Genomic DNA, 25,510 nt, shown 5'->3' with positions numbered 1-25,510 from the left:
TATAACAGAATTTATTTAAACAAAGCAACATCAATCCAAAATCAATGAACTTAATTAAACAAATAACTATTATAAACTAATCTAAGCAACAAACATTATCAAGCAAAGGCTTGTGGAAGGGGTGTGAATGTAGGTGTGTGTGTGTTTGTGTGTGTGTGAGAGAGAGAGAGAGAGAGGGGGAAGAAAAAAGGGGGGGGGATGGCTTCGTACCCACGTGGTCGTTCACGATGGTGCAAATCTAACAAAAACCTGAGTGCGTGCGTGCGTGTGTGGATGAAAGGGAGAGAAAAGGGGGGGAAGATTACTTCGTCCCACGTGGTCGCCCTTCCGATGGCGCACACCTAACAAAGGCCTAAATGTGGCCTTAAGGTCTAAAAGAGACCGAGTTCGGCCCTACACGATCTGTGTCTCTGAGGCGTCTGGATAGCCGCGAGTGTATAGATCTCTGTGCGTAATGGCGCGGTGGTGGAGTTGGTCTCCAGATGTACATTTACACGGGAATATGTGTGTGTGTATGTTCGTAGAAGGGGAAATAAAAGAGGATAAAAGAGAATAAAAGAGAAATGCGTGCCTGAAGAGGCCGGATCACAGTCCGACTCCCGCGCCACAACTCGGAGTAATTCCCTTCATTCACAGAAACAAACCAATAGCCGAATTCAGGTTAATACGGCTTACACTGGTCTTTCTGATCAGAAGAGTAATACCCGGTTATAACGCTGTTACGCTAAACACATATCGGACGCAGCGGTCCGAAACAACAACAACAGTTTTAAACAGTTAAAACTCAGGACGCAGCGGTCCAGCAAAGATAAAAATTACCGTTTCTGCTTCGATCAACAATTGTTAAAAACACTCTCTAAAGCTAATTCTGCCCAGACCTAATTAAACCTCACTTGTGAATCGCTTTGTCTGCGATTGGTGAAAGGAAAAGAGTCTGGCGATGGAGCAGATCTTCTGTCCGTCCTGGTGCAGAGGCGTCTGATGGCCGTCGAGTGGAAAGATGTCCTTTGATGTCCTTTCGTTGCAGGACGGAATAAGACCGTTATCTTTCTGATAATCTGTTATAGTCTCCGAGAAACTGAGATGCGTTCACTGGACAATCCGAGCTCGGAATTTAGAACCTGCCAGCCGCGGATTACCTGCGCGCCAAAAAAACTTAAAACAAAGGACGATTGTTGCAGAAACAGGAGGTGAGCTTGTGTCTCCGAGCACTAGAAGTCAGCGCGTGGAAAGAGGAAGAACAATGGAAGTCTTAGAGCTTTGTAGCCTGGCCTGCTCCATGGGGGATCTACCTCAGGTCCCCTCCAATGAGGAGAGAGAGGTTCCGGTCCCCCCCTTACTTCACGCGTAGGTGTGAAGTACCGCAGGGGATTCTGGGATTAAGAGTCCTTTTAGGCCTCTTTGTGATCTCAGTGAATAACTCAAATGAGGCTTTTACAGAGGTGCAGGCCCAAGTCCATTGTTTGACTGTCCTAAGCCTGCGTGGCCCAACATAATCTAAGCAACAAACATTATCAAGCAAGGCTTGTGGATGAGGTGTAACTGTGTGTGTGTGTGTGTGTGTAGATGAGTGTGTATGTAGATGAGAGAGAGAGAGAGAAAACAAGATGGTGGAGCGAGACAATGCACCATGTGGCTTCGTCACATGGTGACAAAATGGTGGACAACAAAGGAAGCCGTGTGGCTACCTTTCGGAATAGTTTGAGCTCTCTGAGCTGAGTTCAGTAACTGTTACTTAAACACCAGAAAGCCAGTGGCCGGACTTTGATTCAATGGCGGGTACACTGGTCTTTCTGATTGTGAAAGCCGTTGACTAAAGGTAAACTAGCATAGCATTACATACATAGGCGAACACAGCAGTTCATTACAATAAAATACAAATGCATACAAATGCAGCAGCTTACAACAGATAATAAACCGAATGTGACGTGTCGTCAACAATGATGCATAATTATCAGTGGTTATAAAAGAAACATAACTATTTCCGGAACTATTTCTGCCCAGACCAAAGCTCTTACTTGGGGTAACTCCTGGTGATCGTTGTAAGGTTGGTTAGATCGTCACTCTGTTGAATGTTAAATCAACAGATCCAGGCAGGGTTCCTTCGTGGCAGGTGTAGGAGGAGGGTAGCGGGATTCAGATCTTCGACCATCCTCTGGTGACAGGTGACATCCTCTGGTGTCAGCAGACAAGACTTGAAGAGAAGGAAGCAATGCCTAGCGATTGTTTTTAAAGGCTGGAGCTGCCTGTGGGTTTACCTCAGGCCTCCTCCAATGAGGATAGAGAATTCCGACGCCCCCCACCCCCCCACTTTTCACACCTATTTGTTAGTTTCTGTTGGGGGGTTGCTGGGCTAAGAACCCTTTGTTTAGTTGCCTTCAAAATAACTTTAGTCAGGCTTGAGACTGTGATACAGGCCTGAGTCCTTTGTTCCACACACATGGCTGAGGCCCAACAGGCATGTTTACAGTTTGATGAAAGCTGGTGATGCAGGCGCAACAGCAGGCTGCTCTATTTAGAAGTGATGTCATGCTGAAACTTTGAAGTGATCAGCACAGTACTTTCACCTCTGGGTGACCTAAAAATGAACCTTCTGTTAATAAAATCAGTTATTATTAATATTACCTGACTGGTTTTACAATAATCAGAGGTAAAATAAGTCAGGAGATGCCAGAGGCTCAACGCCGGTGTCCGGAACCTTCACTTAGTCTGGATGTGAGGAGACGGTCTTTTTTTATCTGCACGAGCTGCTCTTTGTGGCATTCCAGGAAGGAAGGAAGTGTTGTTATTATCAGTCAAACTTTAGTTTTACATCAGTCAAAACAGGAGAAACTGGTAAGACGTGTGGACAGAAGTGAAGAGCGTCAGGATGAGCATGCAGTGCAGCCGTGTTCCTGTGGTTAAGTCCCGGAGCTCTGATCAAATTCTGGAAACTTGTGAGCAAATAAAACAAAATAAATACTGCTCCTTCTACCTCTCTTGAAAACCTGCATTCTGTGTCACCTCTCTCTTTCTGTTCAGCCTGTTTGCTGATTTACGTCAAGCAGGAGCAGCTCGTTCACTCCTCAACTCATCTTTTAAACGTTACTCCCTGCTGAGAAGATAGTTTACAGTGTCCCGTTTGATTAATTTTTGTATCATCATATTACCCTTTATGTTGCTCATTATACAAAGGTTTTTTACAATTTGGGGGAAATAAGTATTACAAATATTTAATTCATGAAAAATCTCGTAAAAATTTTTTTCAATAAATTTCCCCCTTCAATATTATTCTTATACCCCTAAAATCAAGAGGGTTTGGCAATCCCCTGGGAAGTTTTGACGACCCCCATTTTGGGAACCACTGCTGTAGACAACCTGAGTCCTTCCTCACTGAACTTGCAGGTTTGGTTTCTAACCTTTCCTGTTCCTGTTGGCATCTACTTGAGTTGTGTTTCTTTGAGTACTGAATTAGGGACAGACTAAGTGTTTACTGTATCTTTGGGGTATTCTGGGTGGGTAACTATTCTAACAGAAGATAAAGAAGTGTGAAGGACTTCACATCTGCTTCTTGGTTACACGTTTGAGATCTGTTAAGCATTAACTGGTGACATACATTTCTTAATTCTTTGTATCAGGATGCAGGAACAGAGACCAGACTCTCCTGGACCCAGCTGTGTGTCCATGAAGAGTGACCGGTCCATAGCGCACCCTATGAACTTTAAAGATGGACTTCCTGCTGATGGACGGTGAGATCTGATAACTGAAGTTTATTTTCTGACTCTGCTGAAGAAGGACTCATATCATGGTCCAGAGCTTCATAGGGGCTCAACAGCACTATAATGTAAAGCATCGCGGCTTTAGGCTATATTCACTTGAAGGCAGATAGGCATGTTGTACATAAACAATTAAGACATTAAAAAAACAAACTTACAGCAGCTGTTTTTATTATTACCGTAATATCCTAAATATATGTCACATCAGTATATAATACGCAGTCTGATGTTAGAGGTCTCCCAGAGAGAGAAAGTTTTAGACTGTCTTCCTGCGTGATGATTTCTCTTGTGTTCAGCTAAGTTTACAACTTGCAGTTTCTCTGCTGCTGTGACACTCTTTTTGTAACCATCTGTTTTCTCTTCATGGACTTTGCACTCCTACTAGCTACAGTACGGTAGTCGAGCTTTCAGTCTGCGGTGAAAGTTGTGATGTACAGACCCTCGTCCCTCGAGTCCCGCTGCCCACCTCAGCTGGACACTCTTAACTTTAACTGAGGCGTCTTTTCAATCAGTCCACCTCTCCACAAGCTTTATTCAATGAACAGTATGCCACCGTTTTCTTTAAACTGCATAGCAAGGCCTAAGCCACTGCGACTGTATCTTTGGGGTATTCTGGGTGGGTTCTTCTTCAATTTGTTAATTCTTTGTATCAGGATGCAGGAACAGAGACCAGACTCTCCTGGACCCAGCTGTGTGTCCATGAAGAGTGACCGCTCCATGGCACACCCTATGAACTTTAAAGATGGAGATCCTGCTGATGGAAGGTAAGAATGAAAAACTTAAATTTATTTTGTGAAAAATTAATAATTAAATGTCAAGGGTCCTGAAAATATCAGGTATCTCCTCTGCTCAGCGGTACAGAGGGTACAACGTTACTCATTCAGAATGATCTGCCTCCAGATCAGATCTCTTATCTTCTTTCTTTTGACTCTTCTTGTCTTGTTGAACTCTTCATTCTTTTCTTCTGAGGGTTCAATCACTTCAAACACATTTCACATAGTAGGATTCAAGAGTTGTTCATGTAGATGTAATGTTGCTGTTAAATCACCTACTGTCAAGTTTCTTGTGCTTCCCAACTTGAGAGGAATGATCTTCTACACAAAAAGGACTGGAGGAAGCTGCGGCCCAGAATGGCACTAAATGAATGTGGAAAATTCATCCTGCCGATTCCCCTCATAGAAATGGTGCTGCAGAAGCTGCTGTACGCATTGTCAAGAGAGCATTACAGAGCATTGGGAAGGAATCGGTGTTTAGCTACAGTGAATTTCAGACAGCCCTTCAAATTGCAGCCAGCCTAGCAAATGAGCGCCCAATTGATGCAAGAGTGCAAAGCAGAGGAGATTGTATTCAGTATGTCACACCAAACAGTCTTCTTCTGGGACGGGCATCACAAAGTGGGGACCTAAATACCTTTGACTTCTCCAGCTACCTTTACAAAAGACTTCAAGCAATGCAGTCAGAGGTGACAAAGTTCTGGAGAAGCTGGAGCCAACTAGCAGGCCCAAACTTATTTGTAAGGAATAAGTGGCACACTGCACAAAGGAACGTTGCTGTTGGAGACATAGTGTGGATAGCCGACCAAAATGCGCTGAAGGGACAATTCAAGCTGGGCAGAGTCACAAATACCAATACAGACGGTAAAAGCATTGTAAGGGACGTCAGCATCAGGGTCTTCCCAAGTTACTGTGTTCCAATGAGGAGAGCTCAGACAGCTGCAAGAAGCCATCCAACCTTAGATGGACAAAAAGCATAGGTAGGGAGGTTTGACTTTAAAGGTAACGATCTCCCCTGTGCTTCCATGAGGAAGATCGAATGGGAGATGTCTAGTCAAACCGGAGTTTGATCTGTTAGAAAATAAATGAATTAATAGATCAGATAAATAAATGAAGTTTGATTATTTCAAGGAAGGAAAAGACAAGAAAATCATAAGGGGAAGATTAAATTAGCAGCATAAACATTTAGATTAATTTAATAAATCAGTTATGTTATTGAAAGGTATTGTTTGCTAAAATTGGAAATAAATGGGTAGTAGAGAGTAGAGTTCTGGTGATAAATAAGTTTTAAAAAATCAGACCTAACCGGAAGGAATCAATCCTCACAGCACCAGAGTCATTAAAGCAAACGCACAGACAGCATGAAAAAGGAGGAGAGGCAGACCGACAGGTGGCTCGCAGAAACGAAAAGAAAAACCATCCCAAAACACTGAATTGTGCGAAATTGATCATCTACGACAAAACCAAGGAGGCAGCCGGTAAGGTGCTGTAGGAACTTAAAAAAGACTGTTTGCTGGCATGAAAAGTGTCGCAGCAGTGCCGGCTCGGGCACACGCTGTTTTTGTTTGTTTAGTTTGATAGCGTGCCTGTTTATGTTTAATGATTTGATTGTTTGTTATTCTCTACTGTGAGATAAATTGTATTTATTAAGGGGATCGTTATAAACTGTTGCGGAAGCACAGGGTGAGGACAGGCTTTTTGAATTGATGGATTGATTGATTGGGCATATCGTCACAAGTGGGTATGTTAGAATTTGGTGAGGGGTTTGTTAAAAAGACATGAGTTTGTGCGGGTGTAAATAGATATATTAAAATGGAGAAAGATGAAAATGTGTTTAAAATACAAAATATATGTTAAAATACAGAAATATTAAAATTGTTTAAGATACAAAATAAATGTTAAGATGCAGAGAGATTAAAATGTGTTTAAAACACAAAATAAGTTAAAAGGTTGACCGAAGGCATTAATTAATTTAATTTAGCATGTATTTTGCCTTGAATGTTGGAGGTGTATGGTTTAAATTAAGCACATATTAACTTGCATTTGTTTGGTTGTTGTTTTTCTTCTTTTTGGGCGGCTGTGGCTCAGTTGGTAGAGTCATCGCCTCTCAACCAGAAGGGTTAGGGTTCGATCCCCAGCTGAGCAACATGTCCGTTGTGTCTTTGGGCAAGACACTTAGCCCTGAATTGCTCCCGCTGCTTCAGTGGTGGTGTATGAATGGATTAGTTACTTCTGATGGATGTTACTACATAGCGATTTATACCATCAGTGTGTGAAAGGGTATGAATGGGTGGGTGTGACATGTGGTGTAAAAGCGCTTTCAGTAGCGCTATATAAGCTCAAGTCCATTTACCATTTTCAAAAGGTTTTTCACCTAAGCAGCTAAAGCTGACAGCTAAATTGATAGCCTAAAAATAAAAGGAACTGAAAAAGGAATTGTTTGAGTGGAGTCCAGTCCTTTTTGTGTAGAAGATCATTCCTCTCGAGTTGGGAAGCACAAGAAACTTGACATCTACATTCATGACCTGTCATTTTGTTGTCATGTCAGAACACCTTTAGTAAGCTGTCATTAATTATCCTTGAACTTGAACTTTTCTCTGCAGGGTTCAGCAGAGTCCTGAGGGTCAGAGTGATCCGTCCAACCAGCAGCATCAACCAGACCTGAACTCTATATTTATGGTGTGTACAACACATTTTTAAAACAAACTACAGAAACAAGGATTTCATGATAAACCATCTTTCTGTTTAGACCAGCTGACCTTCAGACTGACAGATGAACCACATGTTCTACCAGTTTATATTAAATATCCAGTGTCTCCTTCTGTTCCAGCTGCTGGAGGAGAACATCGTCACCTTTGTGAAAAACGAGCTGAAGAGAGTCCAGAGGGTTCTGAGTCCAGATTACCCAGAATGCTTAGAGAGTCAGAGTGAGGCTGAAGAGCGGGGGAGAAGTTGTAAAGAGGCATTTTTGAAGATCACTCTCCACTTCCTGAGGAGAATGAAGGAGGAGGAGCTGGCTGACTGTCTGCAGAGCAGTAAGAACATTTTAACAGATTTAGTGTTTTAGAAATAGGGCAAAGAGGTTTAAAGGTCTAAACTCAGATAGTCATGTGATCTATATCAGGATCTGTTCATTGATTTCACTTCTTTCTTTATTCAGGAATGTTTGGTGCAGTGTGCTGCCAAAAACTCAAATTTAACCTGAAGGGGAAGTTCCAGTGTGTGTTTGAGGGGATTGCTAAAGCAGGAAACAGAACCCTTCTGAACCAGATCTACACAGAGCTCTACATCACAGAGGGAGGGACTGGAGAGGTCAATGATGAACACGAGGTCAGACAGATTGAAACAGCATCCAGGAAATCACACAGACCAGAAACAACCATCAGACAAGAAGACATATTTAAAGTCTCACCTGGAAGAGATGAACCAATCAGAACAGTGATGACAAAGGGAGTGGCTGGCATCGGGAAAACAGTCTTAACACAGAAGTTCACTCTGGACTGGGCTGAATACAAAGCCAACCAGGACATACAGTTCACATTTCCATTCACTTTCAGAGAGCTGAATGTGCTGAAAGAGAAAAAGTTCAGCTTGGTGGAACTTGTTCATCACTTTTTTCCTGAAACCAAGGAAGCAGGAATCTGCAAGTTTGAAGAGTTCCAGGTTGTGTTCATCTTTGACGGTCTGGATGAGTGTCGACTTCCTCTGGACTTTAAAAACAATGAGACTCTGACTGATGTCACAGAGTCCACCTCAGTAGATGTGCTGCTGACAAACCTCATCAGAGGGAAACTGCTTCCCTCTGCTCGCCTCTGGATGACCACACGACCTGCAGCAGCCAATCAGATCCCTCCTAAGTGTGTTGACATGGTGACAGAGGTCAGAGGGTTCACTGATCCTCAGAAGGAGGAGTACTTCAGGAAGAGATTCAGAAATGAGGATCAGGCCAGCAGAATCATCTCCCACATCAAGACATCCCGAAGCCTCCACATCATGTGCCACATCCCAGTCTTCTGCTGGATCACTGCTACAGTTCTGGAGGATGTTCTGAAGACCAGAGAGGGAGGAGAGCTGCCCAAGACCCTGACTGAGATGTACATCCACTTCCTGGTGGTTCAGTCCAAACTGAAGAACATCAAGTATGATGGAGGAGCTGAGACAGATCCACACTGCAATAAAAAGAGCAAGAAGATGATTGAGTCTCTGGGAAAACTGGCTTTTGAGCAGCTGCAGAAAGGAAACCTGATCTTCTATGACTCAGACCTGACAGAGTGTGGCATCGATATCAGAGAAGCATCAATGTACTCAGGAGTGTTCACACAGATCTTTAAAGAGGAGAGAGGACTGTACCAGGACAAGGTGTTCTGCTTCATCCATCTGAGTGTTCAGGAGTTTCTGGCTGCTCTTCATGTCCATCTGACCTTCATCAACTCTGGAGTCAATCTGATGTCAGAAAAACAAACGACATCCAAGATGTCTAAAATCTTTGGAGACAGACATAAACTAAAACATCTCCACCAGAGTGCTGTGGACCAGGCCTTACAGAGTTCTAATGGACACCTGGACTTGTTCCTCCGCTTCCTCCTTGGCCTTTCTCTAGAGACCAATCAGAATCACATACAAGGTCTGCTGACACACACAGGAAGTGGCTCACAGACCAATCAGAAAACAGTCAAGTACATCAAGGAGAAGATCAGTGAGGATCTGTCTGCAGAGAAAAGCATCAATCTGTTCCACTGTTTGAATGAACTGAATGATCGTTCTCTAGTGGAGGAGATCCAACAGTCCCTGAGATCAGGACGTCTCTCCACAGATAAACTGTCTCCTGCTCAGTGGTCAGCTCTGGTCTTCATCTTACTGTCATCAGAAAAAGATCTGGACGTGTTTGACCTGAAGAAATACTCTGCTTCAGAGGAGGCTCTTCTGAGGCTGCTGCCTGTGATCAAAGCTTCAAACAAAGCTCTGTACGTGCTCACATAACTATCCAGGTTAAATGTAATTCTCTTCATTCAGAAATAACAACTATAGTTTTAAATTGATTTCATGTGTTCTTCTGAATCCTCTTCAGGCTGAGTGGCTGTAACCTCTCAGAGAGAAGCTGTGAAGCTCTGTCCTCAGTCCTCAGCTCCCAGTCCTCTAGTCTGAGAGAGCTGGACCTGAGCAACAACAACCTGCAGGATTCAGGAGTGAAGCTGCTGTGTAGTGGTTTAGAGACTCTACGCTGTAAACTGGAAAAACTCAGGTTAGGACTTGTACACTCAATAAGCTTGCATGTACTTCTTTTATTTGATATTTTAATGTACTTATCAAAAAATACTCTTCAGGCTGAATAGCTGTAACCTGTCAGAGATAAGCTGTGAAGCTCTGTCCTCAGTCCTCAGCTCCCAGTCCTCTAGTCTGAGAGAGCTGGACCTGAGCAACAACAACCTGCAGGATTCAGGAGTGAAGCTGCTGTGTAGTGGTTTAGAGACTCTACCCTGTAAACTGGAAAAGCTCAGGTTAGGACTTGTTCATGCAAAAGTTCACTCAATAAGCTTGCATGTACTTCTTTTATTTGATATTTTAATGTACTTTTCAAAAAAATACTCTTCAGGCTGAGTAGCTGTAACCTGTCAGAGATAAGCTGTGAAGCTCTGTCCTCAGTCCTCAGCTCCCAGTCCTCTAGTCTGAGAGAGCTGGACCTGAGCAACAACAACCTGCAGGATTCAGGAGTGAAGCTGCTGTGTAGTGGTTTAGAGACTCTACGCTGTAAACTGGAAAAACTCAGGTTAGGACTTGTACACTCAATAAGCTTGCATGTACTTCTTTTATTTGATATTTTAATGTACTTATCAAAAAATACTCTTCAGGCTGAATAGCTGTAACCTGTCAGAGATAAGCTGTGAAGCTCTGTCCTCAGTCCTCAGCTCCCAGTCCTCTAGTCTGAGAGAGCTGGACCTGAGCAACAACAACCTGCAGGATTCAGGAGTTAAGCTGCTGTCTGCTGGACTAAAGAGTCGTCTCTGTAGACTGGACACTCTCAGGTTAGTGTGCAGCTGATGAAGATGTTTTCTTGATGAATCATTTATAAAAATGGGCCTTGGTGGTGGTTTAAAGTCTTAGTTTCTGTATGGTAACACATTAAAGCTGTAAAGCTCTGAGCTCGTTCTGTAGCTCCCAGTCTTTTAGTCTGAGGAAGCTGGACTGGAATAAAGAAAGTTAAATGTAAATATGAAGTTCTATTTTAGTCATTTACAAATTATGGATAATGGTTGAAACATCAAGAAATTAAGAAGCTTTTCTTGAGATTGTGTGTGTGTGTGTGTGTGTGTGTGTGTGTGTGTGTGTGTGTGTGTGTGTGTGTGTGTGTGTGTGTGTGTGTAGTCTATCAGGTTGTCTTATCACAGAACAAGGTTGTGCGTCTCTGGCCTCAGCTCTAAGCTCCTCCCCCCTGAGAGAGCTGGACCTGAGCTACAATCATCCAGGAGAACGAGGAGAGAAGCTGCTGTCTGCTGGACTGGAGAATCCACACTGCAGACTGGAGACACTGAGGTACAGACACACAGACAGAAGCTGTCTCACTGTTTCTGAATGATGAACTCTGCTTCTTGTCTGATGCTGGATTTAGATGAAAATGAAGTAGATTCTAATGTGGTTTCTTTCTCCAGGTTGGACCATGGTGGACTGCACAGACTGGACCCTGGTCTGAGGAAGTGTGAGTGTGTTTTCATTTTTATTCATCAGAACACTGCAGCGATGTCAAAAGTTTGAACCGTTCGGATTTCTACTTTTACGCATTATATGCACAAGAGGGCAATACCATGCAAGTACTTAGGTAAGGGTATATTTATTTCCTTTTTTTTTTACTTACACACAAAATAAATTAATAAACTTCATTGGAGCATTAAACCTTAATTAAATACCACTGATCTCTCTCGCACGCTCAATGGGCACTTAAGAGCAACAAAAAATGTTTTGATCGGCTGAAAATGCTGCTGTGAGTTGAGCTCCAAGATACCCCCCAAATATACTATTCTAAACAAGTTGTTTGAAAATGTAAAGACGATAAGTTAATTGGATAAACGTCTGATAAAGGTGGCATGAACTTGTGCTCGGGGGCAGTTCTAAAGGAAGAGAAAACCAAAAAGAAAAAAGTCGGACGCAAAAAGCAAGCTACAAACACATTGGCAAACATGGAGGAGGATGCCGGAGGCAGCCTTGAAGGCCTGTTGATAAGTATGAAAGAAGACATTACTGCTCAAATTAAGGACTTCAGATCGGAATTTCAACACCGTTCCAATGAAACGAAAGAAGACATCTCAAAGTTAAAACCTGAAATCAGAGATTTGAAAACGGCATTAAACAGCACAAGAAATTATGTCTCGGCTGCTTAACAAAGAATTAACAACTTGGAAGAGAGAGAGACGACTAATATTAAAATATTAACCCATCTACTGCAGCAAGAACAACATACAGCCGAAAAACTGGAATACCTGGAGAACAAATCGACACAGAACAATATAAAGATTCACCAGGTGATGGAGGAGACAGAGGGAGGCGACATGGTGAATATGTTCATATCAAAGAAACTGGAGATACCATCAGAGCAACTTAACATTGTTACAGCACACCGGTCAAACCAGAGAAAATCCACACATAGTGGAACAACACCCAGATCAATCGTAGTTACATTTTTAACTTGGGATATTCGTCAAAAAGTTTTACGTTCAGCACGGGCCAGGAAAGCAATTATGCACGAAGGTCGCCGGATTTACTTTGATCAAGACTATTCAACTAAAATACAAAAAGAGAGAAGCCAATATGCTTTTATTAGGAGACAGGGGTGCAAACTTATCAGGGATGAAAAAGGTGACACAGATCAAAACTCCCTAGGGGGGTCCGGGGGCATGCCCCCCCGGAAATATATATATTCTTAAATATCAGCTTTAAATTGTGAATTTACAGAAGATTTTAGCATTCAGACTTACTAAAGAAGCAGTGCAAACAATAAGAAAACCACAATTGCTTGTCGATATCTATGTTCTGTTTTAACTTTTTGATAAAGCTTCAGTGAAACATGAAAAACCCATGCTCCCAACCTTCAGTCCCTTTTTATAAATGGGATGAATTTGCAGAACAGGGCTTACCGTGTTCTACTAAGGGTTGATGTGAAGGACAGTCAAGTAGCTCTCAGAGCAGAGTCTGAGAGAGCATAATGCAGTCATCAAGTATGACAATATTGTCAAATATCTTCTATCATAAAATATGTAACATTATCAATATATGAACATGATGTTTTGCTCCTGCTGATTCTCATTAAGTTTATATTCCCTCTGGCCTACCTTATTACATGTGTTGACACTGTCACATTTGCTGTCACTTAAATTTTGCCTTCAATAATAATGAACCAGAAAGCTGTATGAAGTTACCAGCACATTTCTCTCAACATCTTTACCTATGGCTACCAAACGGTAAATATGATCAGACAGGATGTTTAACAGAAAGGCTGGCTTGCTAGCCAGACTTCGAATCTTTCCACAGTGTTTTCACGGGAAAATAACGTTATGTAAATTAGCCATGTGCTGCACATTGCGACTCATTGATCTCAGGTTTCATGCTTCTTGCGTTCAGCGTGGCGATATTGCTCAATTGCGGCCGGCACGAGAATGGTCCACGGGGCGGAGGGTCTGAGCGCCCAGCCACGCAACTCCAAGATTTTTGTGACAACGGGGACAGGTTCGTGCCGACCGCGTTGCAATGATTGGCTTCAGGGGCCGGAAGTACTTTCTTCAGGCCGTGTTGAGCATTCAGAAACGACTTAATGTTCGCGGGCCACTGGTCATGGGATCAAGCTCCTAAAATTATGAGAGGAGTAACTAAGGACTAAGGTGTTGTTACAAATGGAAGACTTTAACATTAAAATAAGAACAAGAATTCAAAATTAAAACCGCAAGCGGTGATGAAGGGCTCTCGCACCCCTGTGCATGTTGGGGTGTGTCACGACCGCAGGAGTGCAGCAGCAGCGGAACGTGGCTAAGCAGCTGGCCGTACAGTCCAATTTGTGTAAAAGTCGTACTATGGTATGTTCAAATAGGCAACTTAATGAAGAACACATAAAATTTTGACGTAGCACGATCATACATTTGAAATTTCAATCAGATCAGACAAAGTACATTGTTTTGTGTCAATGTGTTCAGAGGCCAACCCTGATCATACCAGGGAAATTTTAAGCAGATCCGAGAAAGTATGTATGATGTAGTACTTAGTCCTTGCATTAGGGGGCGCTATGGTTAAAGTTGAATATTGTTATGTCAATGTGTTCAGAGGCCAACCCTGATCATACCTGGGAAATTTTAAGCAGATCCGAGAAAGTATGTTTTATGTAGTACTTAGCCCTTGCATTTGGGGGCGCTATGGTTAAACGTTATTATTGTTTTGTGTCACTGTGTTCAGAGGCCAACCCTGATCATACCTATGTAATTTCAAGAAGATCAGACAAAGTATAAGAGTTACAGCCACTTCCTGTTTGATGGCGATGTGATTTGTGGACTTCCTGTTGAGTTTTGGGTGTGGGTGCAAGAGCCTTTTTTGTAGGTTTTCTCATGTTAGAAATGTATAGTAAAAATATGTTAAGCCCGTGAAAAAACGACTTCCTGTTTGATGGCGAGCAAAGCGTCCGTATGGCAACAGCATTGGACGTAGGCATTTGAGCTTGAGAGTGTTCTATGGCCAAGGTGTTAGCATGGTCCACACCAATTTTAAGGGGGAAATTAGCTACCATGTAGCAATGGCTAATGCTAATTAGCCTAATGGAGGAGCAGTAACTTCCTGTTGTCAACAGGTGGCGCTGTGACTAAGCAAAAAATGTCAATCATGGATGTGTTCAGGTCAGGCCCTGTATCATGTATGAGACATTTTAATATGATTAAAAACTAGATGGCAGAGATATAAGCATTTACTTTTTTGGCAAGTTGCCAAAACGCATGCCAAGGCCACGCCCTTTGATGAAATAACGTGCGGAGCACAATGAGATATGCTGAGCCTGTCTAGAACGCACTGACACTGAGTTTACGCTGATCGGATGATCGCCCTCGGACAAGTGCGTTCAAATAGGAAGGCTGAAATCGGCGATTTTGGGCCATTATCGTGAAATTCAACTTCAATTTGTGGACTTCCTGTCGGGTTTTTTGAAACGCTGCAAGAGGATTTTTAGTCCGTCCCAACAAGTTTAATATGCATACCAATTTTCGTAAGTGTATGTGAAAAAACCCTTTGTGGGGAGGCCATTTTGAAAATTTCAAGGGGGTGCCACTAATAATCCTTTCAGTTCCTTTTTTGGCACTTGTCAGTGCTTCGGGCCCTAATAATAATCGCTAGGGTTTCAAGAGGGTCCTCACATGGTTCGTGCTCGGGCCCTAACTATTTAGAAATCAATGATACAGAAGAAATTGAACTAGTGACACTGTGGGAGGGAGGAAAAGCAGTACTGAGAGGGGAAATTATATCTTATGTTTCATATAAGAAGAGAGAGAGGGAAAAAGGAGTTAAAGAATTAGAAAGATCAATTAAGACTTTGGAATTAAAACAAAAGGCCAAAGGAAACCATTCCGACCTGCTCTCTTTGAATGAACTGAGGAATAAACTTGATCAATTACTAAATGAAAAGGTAGAGAAATCACTGATATTCAATAAACAACAATATTTTGATAATGGGGCAAAAGCAATGAAAATCCTGGCCTACAAATTGAAAAAACAACAAATAAAATCAAACATAGTTTCTATTAAAGACCAAACTAGGAATATTAACATAAAAGGTAAGCAAGAAATAGTACGAGTAAGAATTTGCAAAATATTATAAACATTTATATAGTTCTGAAGACAACCTGCTTCTTTAAAACAAAATCAAAGAATACCTGTCCGGAATAAAACTACCACAGATAACAGAGAAACAAAATCCATCCACTTATGTAATTTTTGGTAAAGAACTTTAGTAATGTTTAACTTTAAAATTTCAACTGTGTATAATATTTTAAAACATGTCCGATGTGTCTTTGGGCAAGACACTTAACCCTGCATTGCTCCCGTTGCTTCAGTGGCGGTGTATGAATGGATTAGTGTTGTACTTACTCTCTGATGTACGTCGCTTTGGATAAAAGCGTCTGCAAAGTGAATTGTAACATTGTAAAAAATAGTCACAATTTTGAAGATACATGGGCAAAGCTAAGATGGGAGGAAGAACCTAACACACACATATCTGAGGATACCTGGAAGGAATCGGAATGTGCACTCAACCACTGTATCTCCTTACTGGAGAGAATATACATGGAAAATACAATCACGTTATTTTATAAAAACCAGTGCAACAAGCTAGGCGTAATAATAAAATATTGCCAAACTGCTGGAGGGAATGTGGCGACTTTTTATGCCAACTTTTTGGTCACATTTTTGGTCACGTTTTGGTTCTGTTTTATAAAGAATTTGAATAAGAATTAGCACCGATCTAGAAAGAACTTTCAATTGGGCACTAGATCATAGTCAGTGGGCAAATACCTGGTGCAGCTCTCTAATTACAGTCATACACAAAGAAGGAAAGGATCCCTCTGACTGTGGATCTTATAGGCCGATTACCTTATTTCAATCAGGAGAGACTTAATTGAGAATGAACAATTATTTATTTAACAATAAATGTGCAACAATTTAGATTTGAATGTGCAAAGTCTCCATCGTGACGACTTCATGTACTCGGAAGGGTAATGAGGCCGACAGCAGGATAGGAGACCCCCCTATGGAGTCTAGACACTGGTGGTGGTGAAGATGGTGAAGATGAATGGAGGCTGTGAAGAGAAGTGGGTTTCTGAGCCTGTATCTGGACCCTGCTGAGTTGGAATGGAGGTCACTGGGGCGGTGGTGGGTTGCACTAAAAAGACAGAAGGGCTGCGGAAGAGAGAGAACTGTTTTAGCCTTTTGCCGCAGCAGGATGATTGGATGAGAGAGGTTGTGCAAAAATCTGGTTGGTTGATCACTTAAAGAATAAACGCCCATTAACAGCTGATCACCAGAGAAGGGAGACAGAGGAAGTAGTAGGGGGAGTGGTTTAGGTTGAAATGAAAGGATGAATGAATGGGTGAAAGAATATAACCAGTCTTACTGTCTGAGCTCACGCTGAGCTCCATTAAATGTAGATCAAAAGATGCTAAGCACTATCCTAGCAGATTCCGCACATCATAGATCCAGACCAAACAGGCTTTTATCCCAAATAGACATTTATCTGATAATGTAAGACGTACTTTGAACATAATAGACTATTCACAAGAAATTAATGTTGAAACATTGATCCTCGCCCTGGACGCAGAAAAAGCATTTGATAGGGTGTCATTGTCCTTTATAATAGAAGTTTGTATGAAATTTGGTTTCCATGACACCTTTATCAAATGGCTTCAAGCCATGTACAAAACAACAAGAGCAAAGGTCAAAGCAAACGGGACCCTGTCAGACTGTTTTAAGTTAAAACGAGGAACGAGACAAGGAGGCCCACTATTTCTGTTAATTTCTGCAATTTGTATTGAACTTCTGGCAGCATATATCAGAGCAACAGACAAAATCGAAGGGGTGAAAATATCAGAGGAATGCCACAGACTGGCCTTATATGCGGATGATGTGGCCCTGTATATCACAAACCTAGGAAAATTACTACCAGCACTCATGCAAATCATTAATAATTATAGATTAGCATCAGGATACAAGCTAAATATGCAGAAGTGCGAAGCAATGGTTATAGGTGAGCCATTCAGCAGAGAAAATAAAAATAGCTACCTTTGGAAATGGGACTTGGACAGTATTAAATACTTGGGAACTGTGATTCCAAAGAATATTAACTAATTATTATATCACATGAACTTCAATCACCTAGAAGCACAAATTAGGCAGGATCTGAATCGGTGGAGAACAGTTGTCCTATCAATGAATAGCAGAATAGAGACCATTAGAATGAATGTACTCCCTCACTTCCTATTTCTGTTTCAGACAGTACCACTGTACATTAGTGCAAATGTTTTTAAAAACTGGGAAAAAATGATAAGTAAATTTGTGTGGGATGAGAAAAAAACAAGAGTAAAATGCAGACATTGAAAATGTCAAAAGAAAAAGGGGGACTCGCTGTCCCTAGCCTGAAGCACTATTACTATGCAGCTCAAATACAATCAATAAGCACCTGGCTCAATGATAACTCTGAAGCAAGGTGGAGATTTATAAAAAAACACATGTGCCATGTTTAAAAAAAAACAACCCTTCTGTACAAAGACTAACAGTAGGACACAAGTAATCAACAACGCATTAATAAGAAACACCTTAAAGATTTGGCACATAATTTAAAAAAAAAGCAAAATTAAAGATGACTTAATTGTACTGAGATAAATAAAAGAAGATCCTGAATTTACTCCTAATAAACAGGATACAGTCTTTAATAAATGGGCACAAAAGGGACTGACCATATTTGGACAATGTTTAGATAAAAACGGAATTATACCATTTGAATCTCTAAGGACATATTATGATTTACCACTCTCCCACTTCTTCCGATATTTACAACTGAGAACTTTCATTCAAAACAGCGAAATAGGGAGAAGACAAGCAGTGATCTGCATCCACTTATGGTAAATGGTAAATGGACTTGAGCTTAAATAGGACTTTTCTAGTCTTCCGACAACTCAAAGCGTTTTTACACCACATGTCACACCCACCCATTCACACCCTTTCACACACTGATGGTAGTGATGATTGCTATGTAGTATCATCCATCAGAAGTAACTAATCCATTCATACACCACCACTGAAGCAGCGGGAGCAATTCAGGGTTAAGTGTCTTGCACACGAACACAATGGACATGTTGCTCAGCTGGGGATTGAACCCTCAACCCTCAACCTTCTGGTTGAGAGGTGACGACTCTACCAACCGAGCCACAGCCACCCTTGCAATTTGCAATTTTTGGTAAAGAACTTTAGTAATGTTTAACTTTAAAATTTCAACTGTGGATAATATTTTAAAACATGTCCGATGTGTCCTTGGGCAAGACACTTAACCCTGCATTGCTCCCGTTGCTTCAGTGGCGGTGTATGAATGAATTAGTGTTGTACTTACTCACTGATGTACGTCGCTTTGGATGAAAGTGTCTGCTAAGTGAATTGTAACATTGTAACATCGTAAAAAATAGTCACAATTTTGAAGATACATGGGCAAAGCTAAGATGGGAGGAAGAATTTAACACACACAGATCTGAGGATACCTGGAAGGAAATGAATCGGAATGTGCACTCAACCACTGTATCTCCTTACTGGAGAGAATATACATGGAAAATACAATCACGTTATTTTATAAAACCAGTGCAACAAGCTAGGTGTAATAATAAAATATTGCCAAACTGCTGGAGGGAATGTGGCGAGTCTTATGCCAACTTTTTGGTCACATTTTTGGTCACGTTTTTGGTTCTGTCCATTAATAAATGTGTTCTGGAACAATATTCAGAGGGAAATCAAAACCATTTTCAATGACGCCATTCACTTGAATACAGACTTCATATTGTTAGGTAAAACAGTGGACAAAATACATAATCAAAACGATCAATATTTGTTAAGGATTCTGCGTATAGCAGCACTGAAACAAACAAGAAATTGGCTTCAACAAACATGCCCCTTGATATATAAATGGAGAGAAACAATTCAACAAATATATCTGGAAAGTTTAACTTATAAAATGAGGGGGAACTCAAAACTATCTGAAAAGAGATGGTCTAAATGGTCAACATATTATGGAAGGAAGGAAATGAAGTGAAACTTTGGGATCATGACAATAGGACTGACAATCACTTAGGGGAGCACCACCTAGGTTTTTTTGTGTTTTCTTTGTGGTTTTTCTGGGTTTTTTTGTTGTTTGTTTTCTTTCTCTCTTCTTTCTCCTTTGACTCTTCTCTTTCTTTTAATCAAATTTTATTCTTTCATTTTATATAACTCATTTGTTTGTTTGCCCTCCTAAAGATGTTAAATATTGTAGAGAAAGGGAAGAAAACCTTGATGGAGGGAAACATTTATGAATTTATGTAAAACAGATCCAAGCTACCTCAGTTTTACTTCAAGCTACCTTAAACAACTGTAATACATGTTTTTGTATTGTAAGTGTTATTTTTAGAATTTCCACATCACTGGGGGACACAACCATTTTGACACCACACTACTTGATGTAAAATATTGTCATCCTTATGTTGAATATAAAATATGTATACTGTATGTTAAGACATGATGACAGAAAAAGAAAAAGCTTTTGACCGGGTTGAGCACCTCTACCTCTGGAAAGTTCTGGAGAGTTTTGGTCTCAGCCCTGGTTTCATTGCTATGATTAAGGTTTTGTACCAGGACATTGAGAGTACTGAAAATCAATGGCGGACTAAGTGCTCCTTTTAAAATATGGTCTTCCATTGAAGGGTTAATTTTACCTCACTGTTCAAAACATTTTATTGTGTCAGCCTATGCAGATGATGTTATTGTCATGATAAAAAATCAAAAAGAAGTGTTTTTAATAGAAAACATTGTGGAGGAATTTGGTATAATATCATCTGCAAAAGTGAACTGGGGGAAGAGTGGTTAGCAGTTGGTTTTAAATCACATTCGCTGCCCAACCATACAAGCAGGACTAACATGGGGAAGAAATGGTTTTAAGTATCTTGGTGTTTATTTAGTGTTCATTAGTGTTTTTAATGAATACTGACTGTTTTAATCTGTGCAACCTGCCTGCTTTTTATCAGAGCCTTTTTAAAATCTGGAAACTGTTTTTATGGAAAAGACTAGAGCCCACACTGTCCCTACACTGGCTGCTGGAGGAGCCTCTGATCTCTGGGGCCCGGCTGGATGTTCAGGACACATCCTTAATGGGCCTCACGCATGCTCTCATCTCCACTGACAACACCACACTGAGACAGATCATGGACGTAGCTGGACCTGAACTGGACAATACAGCAGCAGTGACCTCTGCTCTTGGTCTCCGGTTTGCACGTTTTGTGGACAGAGTGCTCAGACTGTTGTGTCTCAGACTGACAGGGGGAGGGAAAGAAATACTGCAGGATTACTGTAGCAGGAAGGAAGTGCCCATTGACAGTGATCCTTTTCCTGAAATAGGCCTCACAATGAATTATTGTGTTTCAAGTGAAATACATTCAGAAGGTACTGATGATAAAGTTTTGAACTTTTATAACGTTAGAGGTAAGGAATTGTTTTGTGTGTGTGTTAAAGTATTAAATGAGAATATATTGAAAAACAGAGTGGACACCAAGTGGAGACAATGGTTGAAAGTGGCTGACCACTTCAAGCCAGTGTGGAGAGTTTTTTGTAAAAGCCCTCTGAACAAGAGATCTGGTGATCTACAATGGAGGATTTTAAATGGAGCGATAGCCGTAAACTCTTTTGTCTCTCGTTTTAATCCTTCTGTGTCTAATCAATGTTTTTTTTGTGGGTCTGTGGAAACAATTTTTCACTGCTTTTCAGAGTGTGTCAGACTCAGCGATCTGTTTGGGGTTTTAAAGAAGGTTTTTATGGGTTTTAATGAGACATGGTCAAAAAACAGTTTTTATCTTTGGAGCAGGGTACAACAAAACAAACGCGGTTAAATGGAAACTTTTTAACTTTTTATCAGGACAGGCAAAACTGGCAATTTATCTCAGAAGGAAAAAACACTTGGAGAACAGGAAAGGAAGTGACTGACCTCTTCCTTTCCCTAGTGAGAGCCAGAGTCTAGTGAGAACCTGTTCTGGCAGGCCGTCAACCAACGATCTTGAGGAGCCTAAGAGAGCTCAAGAGCTCTCAGGAAAGTAGGTGGTTAGTGACTGAGATTTACAGATAGATACATGCAGTAATATGATGTACTGTATATGCACAAAGAGAGAGAGAGAGAGAGAGAGAGAGAGAGGAGCTCAAGGTGCCAGTTCCCCCGGTAGTCTAAGCCTATAGCAGCATAACTAAGAGCTGGTCTACACCAGCACTAACTATAAGATTTATCAAAAAGGAAAGTTTCAAGTCTATTCTTAAAAATACAGACTGTGTCTGCCTCCCGGACCCCGGCTTAAAGGCGGTTCCAGAGGAGAGGAGCCCGATAACTGAAGGCTTTACCCCCCATAGTACACTTAGAGACTGTAGGTACCACCAGCAGGCCTGCACTCCGGGACCGCAAGGCTCTCGAGGGACAGTACAGCACTAGTAGCTCCTTAAGATAAGATGGTGCCTGGCCATTTAGAGCTTTGTAAGTGAGAAGAAGGATCTTGAATTCTATTCTAGACTGTATAGGGAGCCATTGCAGAGAAGCCAAGACAGGAGTAATGTGGTCCCTTTTCCTGGTTCTGGTCAGTACACAAGCTGAGTATCATCTGCATAACAATGAAACTGTATGGAGTGTTTCCTCATAATATTTCCCAGAGGAAGCATATATAATGTAAAGAGAATTGGTCCAAGCACTGAACCTTGTGGGACTCCATGGCAAACTTTAGTGTGCATAGAGGACTCATCATTAACATGTACAAACTGAAATCGGTCTGATAAGTAGGATTCAAACCAACTTAAAGCAGTCCCTGTAATTCCAAGCAAATGCTCCAGTCTGTACAACAGGATCCGATGGTCAATGGGGTCAAAAGCAGCACTAAGATCTAACAAGACGAGCACAGAGAGAAGTCCCCTGTCTGAAGCTAGAAGTAGATCATTTGTAACTTTAACTAGTGCAGTCTCAGTGCTATGGTGGACTCTAAATCCTGACTGAAAGTCCTCAAATAAACTGTTGTCATGGAGAAAGTCACACAGCTGATTAGCTACCACCTTCTCCAGGATCTTCGTGATAAAAGGAAGGTTGGATATAGGCCTATAGTTAGCTAGAGTTCCTGAATCTAGAGTAGGCTTTTTAAGTAGAGGTTTGATTACCGCTACTTTAAATGCCTGTAGTACATAGCCTGCCAGTAAAGACGAATTGATCATAACTAATATATAGAGTTGCTAACTAAGGGAAAAACTTCCTTAAACAGCTTGGTTGGGATTGGGTCTAAAAGACAGGTTGACAGTTTCGACGCAGAAAAAATGGAATATAGCTCTGAAAGGTCGATTGGAGAACAGTCCAGACTAATATCTGGTCCTGGAATTGTCTCTGCCATATCAGACATATCTGCACCAGGTAAGGGCAGGAGGTTACTAATTTTGTCTCTGATGTCTAGAATTTTGTTGTTGAAAAAACTCAGGAAGTCATTACTGGTGAGGGCTAGAGGAATACAAGGCTCAATGGAGCCATGACTCTCTGTCAGCCTGGCTACAGTGCTGAAAAGGTATCTAGGATTGCCTTTGTTTTCCTCGATTAGAGAGGAGTAGTAGGCAGCTCGAGCGTGACATAGAGCCTTCATATATCTTTTATGACTATCCTGCCAGAAAAAACGAGATTCTACCGTTTTGGTCGAGCGCCATATTCTTTCAAAATTCCGCAATGATTGTTTTAGAGTACGGGTTTCTGAGTTGAACCATGGAGCCACTCTCCGCCGATTGACAACCCTTCGTTCCAGGGGAGCAATCGAATCAAGAGTAACTCTCAGCGAATCCACTGCACTATCAACAAACTGATCTAGCTGAGAGGGACTAAAGCTATCATAAGAGTTTCCAACTGGGTTGAAACACGGTACTGAATCAAAAGCAGTTGAAATAGCTTCCGTAAATCTAGCCACAGCACTATCAGACAAACTTCTAGAGAGCGTACCTCTTCCAAGCAGAGGTAATTCTGGCAGGACGAAGTCGAATGTAATAAGAAAATGGTCTGATAGAAGAGGATTTTCTAGGAAAACTGTAAGGTTATGGATTTCAATGCCATAAGCTAAAACAAGATCCAGGGTGTGGTTGAAATGATGAGTAGGTTTGTTTATTACCTGGGTGAAACCAATAGAGTCTAACAGTGACATGAACGCTGTGCTAAGGCTGTCATTATCAACATCAACATGGATATTGTCACCTACAACAATTATTATTTCACTGCTAAGGACTAAATCTGATAAAAATTCTGCAAATTCAGATAGAAACTCAGAATATGGGCCAGGAGGGCGGTAAACTACAACAACTAGGACTGGCTGAAAGGTTCTTGAGACTGGATGTGAAAAACTAAGAACAAGGCTTTCAAAAGAAGAAAAATTCAGCTTTGGTCGAGGGTTAACTAGAAGACCAGAATTAAAAATAGCTGCTACTCCACCACCTCGTCCGGTGTCTCAAGGTATATGAGTACAAAAATGACTGGGAGGAGTGGATTCATTCAAACTAACATATTCATCTTGACACAGCCAGGTTTCAGTCAAAAAAAGTAAATCAATATGCTGATCTGATATCAGATCATTCACTAAAAGAGATTTGGATGCTAAGGACCTAATGTTCAAAAGTCCGCAGTGAATCTTCTGATTTTTTAGTAAAATCGTATTCGTAGTCTTGATTCTGATGAGATTTTGACGATTTACGCCGTTTGGATGACTTATAAAAACGGGTCTGGACCGGGGGACAGACACAGTACCTATAGTATAACTACATTTCAATTCAGAATTACAGCTATAGTGACTGGGAGACAGATCTAAGGGAGGCGCAGAGAAGCGTGTAAGACTGCAGCTCTGACTCCTGGTCTGAACTCTGTCTTGTTGTCAAGGTTTTGGACTAATAACCTCTGCTATATTTCTAGATAATAGAGCTGCACCGTCCAAAGTGGGATGGATGCTGTCTCTAGCTAGCAGACCAGGTTTTCCCCAAAAAGACTGCCAGTTATCTATGAAGCCCACATTGTTTGCTGGACACCACCTCGACAGCCAGAGGTTGAGTGATGACATGCGGCTATACATGTCATCACTGGTCTGATTTGGAAGAGGTCCAGAGAACACTATGGAGTCCGACATCGTCTTAGCAAAAGTACACACCGACTCCACATTAACCTTAGTGACTTCCGACTGGCGTAGTCGGGAGTCATTAGTGCCGACATGAATTACGATTGTATCTGCACCTTAATCTGTATATTACAATCCTAAGAATACACTTATATTTATAGCATTTATTTATATTTATAGCATCCCATTAATCCAGCCATCCATATATACCTAATAATTCACTTTTTTTAGTCTACATCTGTAAATTTTGTAATTACTGTACATAGCACAGACTCTTGCACTTTCTGCTTATTTGCACTTCTGGTGAGATGCCAAACCTCATTTCGTTACTCTATACTTGTATATGTGTAATGACAATAAAGTTGGATCTCATCTCATCTCATCTCATCAAATCTACCTTTAGTCTTTGTCAGCAACTGTAAATGAGCTGCGATGTCGCCCGCTCTGGCCCCGGGTATACACCTAAATATGCCCGCTGACTTCGCTAGCTTCACGTTTCGGACTATGGAGTCTCCAATAATCAGAGTTTTATTCTCAGCGGGTGTGTTGCTGAGTGGGGAAAATTTGTTTGAAACGTGAAGTGGTTGGTGGGGAACCGTGTGCTTCGATTTTCGACTATGCTTCCCTCGGACAGTAACCCAGCCACTGCCTCCCAGCTGCTCGGGAGCTACCGGGGGGGGGAAGCCAAGCTATGTCGGCCCGCACCGGCTACAGGTGGCTGGCTAACTACTGCTGCATACGATGACTCTGACTCAATGGTGCAGAGCCGTCTCTCTAACTCAGACACCCTCGCCTCCAAAGCTAAAAATAAACTACATTTCTTACATGTATCATTATCACTAAAGGAGGACGTGGAGTAACTTAACATCTGACACGTAGAGCAAGAGAGAGCAGGAGAGGGAGAGACAGAAAAAGAAGCCATTGTAAAGCTAACTGCTAAGTTAAGCTAAGAGTAGGTACACAGTAACACAGTACAGAGGAGAACAGAACAAAAAATGATGCAATACGCTCACCCGTAGTTCGCTGCTCAGGTGCTGCTCACTGCTCTGCTCAGGTGCTGCTCGCTGCTCTGCTCAGGTGC

General features: G+C 41.5%; 1 protein-coding gene across 1 annotated transcript in view; it reads left to right on the top strand.

Annotated features, from left to right (window-relative positions):
• LOC136179991 (NACHT, LRR and PYD domains-containing protein 3-like) overlaps positions 1–25,510 on the top strand; it is a 53,462-nt gene that overhangs the window by 23,457 nt on the left and 4,495 nt on the right. The window contains exons 3-13 of the mRNA XM_065959004.1: positions 3,618–3,728; positions 4,409–4,519; positions 7,132–7,207; positions 7,359–7,563; positions 7,689–9,492; positions 9,597–9,770; positions 9,853–10,026; positions 10,122–10,295; positions 10,378–10,551; positions 10,892–11,059; positions 11,176–11,222. Coding sequence (XP_065815076.1) covers positions 3,618–3,728; positions 4,409–4,519; positions 7,132–7,207; positions 7,359–7,563; positions 7,689–9,492; positions 9,597–9,770; positions 9,853–10,026; positions 10,122–10,295; positions 10,378–10,551; positions 10,892–11,059; positions 11,176–11,222 — 3,218 coding nt within the window. The remainder of the gene's footprint in view (positions 1–3,617; positions 3,729–4,408; positions 4,520–7,131; positions 7,208–7,358; positions 7,564–7,688; positions 9,493–9,596; positions 9,771–9,852; positions 10,027–10,121; positions 10,296–10,377; positions 10,552–10,891; positions 11,060–11,175; positions 11,223–25,510) is intronic.

Source organism: Labrus bergylta, chromosome 9 (genome assembly GCF_963930695.1).
Source record: "Labrus bergylta chromosome 9, fLabBer1.1, whole genome shotgun sequence".
Lineage (NCBI taxonomy): Eukaryota > Metazoa > Chordata > Actinopteri > Labriformes > Labridae > Labrus > Labrus bergylta.
This window is presented reverse-complemented; position numbering and strand designations above follow the sequence as displayed.